General features: G+C 72.4%; 1 protein-coding gene across 1 annotated transcript; it reads left to right on the forward strand.

The window, feature by feature from the left end:
- Positions 1-330: 330 nt before the first annotated feature.
- On the forward strand, positions 331-5,541 carry LOC139439269 (sterile alpha motif domain-containing protein 1-like). The gene is made up of 4 exons (XM_071215994.1): positions 331-747; positions 1,927-1,990; positions 3,789-3,901; positions 5,062-5,541. Exons 1-4 carry the CDS (start codon positions 331-333, stop codon positions 5,539-5,541), a joined length of 1,074 nt encoding a protein of 357 aa, XP_071072095.1.
- The last annotated feature ends 222 nt before the right edge of the window (positions 5,542-5,763 follow it).

Genomic DNA, 5,763 nt, shown 5'->3' on the forward strand with positions numbered 1-5,763 from the left:
CTCGTCAGTAAAATCAAGGAAAGCTGCATCCCTCAAGGGTGGCTGTAGGGACGGCGCGTGTTGGTGGGGGCAAGGGGGCCGTGGGCAGAGGCGGTGTCTGCCCGCCCTGCCCGCCTCGCCCTGGGCCCCCCACCTCCCGCCCCTGCCCGCTCTCCCCCACTCCAGCCCACGCGTGCCTCTCCTGCAGCCTGCACCTGCCCCAAGCCACATCCCACCACACACGACCCTCCATTCGGAGAGCCTGGCCCCTCTGCTCCTTCCAGCAACCCCCAGGCCCAGCCCGCAGGGGGCCCTGCAGCCCAGCCCATTGCCCTGCTGGCCTAACGGACGATGGGCCACAGAAACGAGCAGCGGAAAGCACAGTCCAGGCGCGGAGCCCCAGGGGCCTTCACAGCGAGCGCCCCGCCGGGTGCGCCGCGAGCCAGTCCCCAAGAGCCTCGGCAGGCCCCCGGAGAGCCCGCCCCCACGCCGCTGCACCGCGCCCCAGCGCAGGGGAGTCAGCACCACCTGTCCCCGCGCACCACGTGTGGCTGCTATTCTGAGCCGCGGGCTCCGGGCGCTGGCCATGGACAGGGCGGGGCCGATTCCCCCGCCGCCACCTGCTCCCCGCGCCGGGGCTGGACCAGCGCGGCCCCGCACGCCCCGCACGCCACCTCCCCGGGCAGCCCCCACACGCCGCCTCCCCGGGCAGCCCCCTGCACGCCGCCCCGCCCGGCTCTGCCCCCTTCAGACACGCTCAAGCAGCAGGTGAGGGGCGCAGGCTCCCAGCTGGACCCTCCGTCCCGCGCCCGCAGACCCGAGGCCACTGAACGGTGCAGGGAGGGCAGGCTGTGCTTTCTCACAGCTCGCCCCGGGCACCACTCGGGCGTTCCTGTCCCCCTGACCCCGACTAGAGGGCGGAGTGACCGCAGAGCCGGCTCGACGCACTCCCACCCGGCCATGCACGCCGGCGCAGCCGTGCTGACCCAGGGCCCAGGAGGACGCGGCAGCCCCCTCCACGCCCCAGCGGGCCCAGGGCTGGCCGCTGGCCTCACGGCAGAGCAGGGCAGGCACCCACTCCCGACGCCCCACCACCCCGGAAGTCAGGGCTGGAGGAGAGCTGAGCAGGGGAGGGGTGCTCCCGGGGTAATCAGGTCAAGGTGACAGGAGCAGGTCCCGTGGCCTGTGGGTGAGGGATAAGGGGCCTCTCTGGCTGCCCCACATCCCCCTGCTGATCCCACCCTGTGATTCTCAAACCGACAAAAGGGTGAGGGGCTGTGAAGAAAGGGGGGCGTGGGGGATCTGAAGCATCGGGAGAAAGCAGGTCAGCACACAGCCGGCAGGGAAGTGGGGCAGGGACCTCCCAGAAGCCCCCGGGGGGGGGGGGGGGTCCCTGCCAGAGATTCCAGCTCCGCCCTGCCCCCCAGGCTGTATGACCTGCACAGGTGCTGACTCTCTCTGGGCTGGATCTACTCCTGCAGACCTCGGAGGGCTCGGGGAGTCCAGCCGCTGCCCGTGCAGGGGAGAGGCCTTGGGCCCGCAGCGCCGGGGCCACCAGCTCAGCCCCTGGGCCTCGGGGCGGAGGCGACCCTCTCCCTGGCCCGTGGCCCTGGGCAGGCACGGCCCTCCGCCAGCCCCTCCTCGACAGTGGGAGGAGGTAAGGCGGTGGCCACGGGAGGCCCTGGGCTCCGGCTGGCAGGGCTCGGGGGTCCGTCCTTGGGCTCCCCACCCCCGTCCCGAGGAGGCCCCCAGGGTCTGTGCTCAGCCCATCCCGGCTTCCCTGCAGAGGCTCCCCCGGAGGGGCGGCCACCGGAGGGGCACGCGTGGGGACAGCGAGGCCTCAGAGGGCACGGGCTCTGCCGCCGCGCCCACGGGAGCTGCCTCCCTCCTGCACTCGCCCCGCCTCCCCCCACGCCCGCTGGCCCCGCTTCCCCGGGGAACCCGCAGCCCAGCACTCAGGGGACCCAGCAGCCGGACGAAGGACGCCGGGGGGCAGAGAAGAGGACAGCAGGTACGCAAGGCCCGCCGGCGGCGGGGCATCGCGTCCCCGCAGGCACGTGCCAAAAAGGGGGCAGGCAGAGCACGCGGCACCAAGACCGCGCGGGGGGCGACCCCAGCCCCTGCGCCCGCCCCGCGTCCCCCTGGGGCTCTGAACACACGTGGGCCACGGAGAAGCCCAAGGGATCCCTGTGCCTCCGGGGACGGGGCCAGCACGGCAGGGGCCGAGAGGGGGGGTGAGCTGCTGCCTCCGCGAGGCCCTCCCCGGGCAGCCCCTCCCTTGGCTCCCGGCCTGCACCCCAAGCTGGGCCCGGATGGGTCCACCGCGGGTGCCGAGGCTGGAGCGGGGCAGGACGGCCCTCGAGGACGCGGGAGGGCGCAGCACCCCACGCCCCGACGCGCCCCCCCACTGCCTCCGCTCCCCGGGGCAGGCCGGGGTCCACGCGCTGGGCCCCCGCCGTCGCTCTCCTGGGTGGTGAACCCGAGACCCCCGTTCCGTCCCGGGACGCTCAGCACAGGAGCACGGCCCCTGTCACGCATTGCAGAGGGTCAGAGGGCTTCCCGGGGGCAGAATGGGAGATGCGGGGTCCTGCTCCCACCCAGCGGGCGGGACGGGCCTCCCCAGCAACGGAGGGGCGCCCTGAGGGGAGAAGGCCGGGGCGGCGCAGGGCCAGGGCCGGAGCAGGCACCCCTGACCTTGGGATACCCGGCGCCCGCAGCTTGGGGGCTGCCGGAGGCACGACCCCGGCTCAGGTGGAGGCGGCCTGCGGCCTCGCCCTCGGCAGGGCAGGGGGACCGGCTCAGATGGCGTCGGGTTCAACCTCGCTGCTGACTCAGCGCCCGGCAGGCCCCGTGGCCCGCACCCGCCTCAGGGCAAGCCGTGGTCGTCTGCGCCAGGCTGCAGGGGCCCCGACCGGCCCTGGCCGGGCTGCCTCCACCCCAAGCCCCCGCCAGGAGGGGTGGGCCCAGCTGGTCAGCTGGGACAAGAACCAGCTGCCAGCACACCCAGCCTCGCGGGGCCCTGGGGGGTCCGGGACACACTGACACATTCAGGCAAAAAAAAAACCCAAGCCTGGCTTAGCTTAAGTTTCAGGAAAACAATTTTTGGGCCCCATCCCAGGTTCCGCAAAGGCACCCAATTAATCGTGGCTTCTGTACCTCGGCTGGGAGCACGGCTCAGCTCAGGCTGCCCGCCATCCCGACCTTGTCCTTGAGTCTCCCCTCAACGCCCCTGCGCCCCCAGGGAAACTGGCCGGGAGGCCCCTCTCTCGGAGGGGTGGGCGATGTGGCACCTGCCCAACTTTCCCCCACCCCACAGCTCCCTGGGGGCTTCCTTTGGCTCTGGCCCCGGCCCCTCCTAGGTCCCTTGGCTCTCCTTCCACAAGGGCGTCCCCAAGGATCCCGTCTGGGGCCTGGGGCCCCGGGGAAGGCCTCCCAGCCCTGCAGGCTCCCTTCTCCTCTGCGACATCCCCGCCTCCTGGGGCGGCCAGAGCCCCTCTCTGCACGCCCTCCGGGCAGCCCCCACACACCGAGGGGCTCCGCGGTCACGCCCAGCACACCCTCGGCACCGGCTGGCTCTGAGAGGCCCCCGGTCAAGTTCCACATCCAAGGGAACGCCTCGCGCGCCGGTGGAGGGGACCCCCCGGGGCGTCCTGGCTCAGGGCTCTCGTCCACAGAATGGGCCGTATCCGGGTCCTGCCGACCTCACAGGGCAGGGGGACAAACGGGGGACCCGGAGGCAGGGGCTCGGCGCTCTCGGTTAAAGAACAAACCGCACCAGGGCTGCTGAGGGCCCCTATGGAGCCGTCCAGCCTACCCGGGCTTCGGGCAGCAACTGGCCCCCACCCTGGCCATCACCGCACGGCCCCCGGCAGGCGCCTCGGGCATCCCGGCTCCCGCGGGGGCATCCCACCAAGGGCCGTGGGTGAGCTGGCGTGACCCCGGCCTGCCAGCCTGTGCGCAAAGGCTCCTCCTTGACTGACTGAATGACGGAAGACCCCTCCCCTCCGCCCACGCTGCTGAGCCTGCTGCACCAGCCCCCAAGCCCAGTTCCCCCACACTCTGACTGCCCTGACACCACCCCCTCCCAAGTCAGCTTTTTTAACTTACACGGAAAAACAAAAAAATAGGTGGGCAGTGTCCAGCTCCAGGGACCCTGTCCTGAGCAAGGCAGACAGCTCAAAAGGCCACAGCGAGTGTCGGCGCCAGCCGGGGGGCTCTCGGGCTGGGGACCCTTCCACAGAGGAGCAACCTGGGGCTCCCAGAGGGCCCAGAGGCAGCGCCCAGCTGGCCCCTGCTGGCCCGAGGCCTGGCACCCCCGCTCGGCCCGGCCGCTCTCCCTGCCCGCCTGCCAGGGGCCCCGCAGCGGACGGGAGCTCCTGGGCCCCCGTGGGACACGTTCTTGGGGTTGGCACCACCTCGGCCCGGAGAACTAGGCAGCCGTGGGTGGCCGTGAGGACGGGGTCCTCGGGGGTCTCCCCGCCAGGCCCCTTTCAGGGCTCCCCAGCAGGCCCAGGCAGGCCCAGTCCCAGGCATCTTGGCCGCAGCCCCAGGGACTGGCCGAGCTGAGCAAAGGGTCCAAAGAAAGTAGGCGCAGCTGTCGGGAGAGCAAGCAGGGAGGGGCGGGGAGGGGGCTGGCAGAGGCCCCTGTCACCGCAGCACCCTCCAGCCTGCGGCCTCCGCAGAGCTCCTCCAGCCATGGCTGCAGCCCCCACGATGGGGACGGGCAGCGGACCTCGTGCTCCATCCACCGCCCACCCGCCCAGGGGTCCGCAATGGGTGCCAGGGCTCCCCACCGCTGCCACAGGCTGCTGGGCCCCCCCCTCGGCCACAGGGCGACAGGCTGGGCGGGCGGACAGAACAGGCTGCAGGGCCTGGGGGACAGGGGCCGAGGGTGCGTGCCCCAGCCCGGGCAGGCCCAGCGGGCTCTCAGGCCAGCGGGCACCCCACTCGGGAGCAGGCGGAGCGTGTGTCCAGGACGGGGCTCGGTGCCCCTCCGGGAGGGCTGGGACAGAGGTCGCACCGGGCGGGGGGGGCTTCCGGAAGGGTGCCCCGAGTCCCGCCCCAGGCCCCTGGGCCCCCCAGGGACAGCTGGGCTCCTGCCGGGCACCCAAAGCGTGCTCCCTCGTGCCAGGCCGCAGCCCTCCCGGCATGGGGATTCAAGGAACATCCGGGGGAAAGGCCAGGCTGGCCGGGGCAGAGGCCTGCCCACCCCACACCACCGCGCCCGATATGCACACTCTAGCCACCCCCGAGGAGACTGCGAATGCTGCTGCCACCGCCAGCAACCTCCCCGCCCCACGACTGCCTCCTCCACCCTTCAAACACGCCTCGGCCGCCACCACCTCCAGGGAGCCTGCCCTGACTGCCCAGGGTACAGGGAAATCTCTACAGGGTCCCCAGTGCCCCTGTGCCCCTCCACCCACAGCACAAGGGTTCCCTCGGTCTGCAATGAGCACTGTGACCGAAGTGAAGACACTGGAGGGCAAGGTCAGGGTGTCCTCCTCGGGGTCCCCTGGGCCCCTCAGCAGCCTGGCCCGGGAGGGACAGGCCATCGGTGAATGAATGACCGGCGCCAGGAAACAAAGGTGCCCCTGGGCCTCTCCCTGGAGGGGGCCACCGTCCCCTCGGGGCACCTTGCGGGCAACAAGCAGCTGCGCACTGCGGGCACCGCAGGGGTGCCCCCTCTGGACACAGGGGCCTTGAGGAGGGGGCGCCTGCCGCGTCGGGGAGGCCTGGAAGCTACCACCCGGCCCCCCGGCACCGACAGTCCCTCCCGGGCCACTT

Source organism: Dasypus novemcinctus, chromosome 7, assembly GCF_030445035.2.
Source record: "Dasypus novemcinctus isolate mDasNov1 chromosome 7, mDasNov1.1.hap2, whole genome shotgun sequence".
In the NCBI taxonomy this organism is placed as follows: Eukaryota; Metazoa; Chordata; class Mammalia; order Cingulata; family Dasypodidae; genus Dasypus; species Dasypus novemcinctus.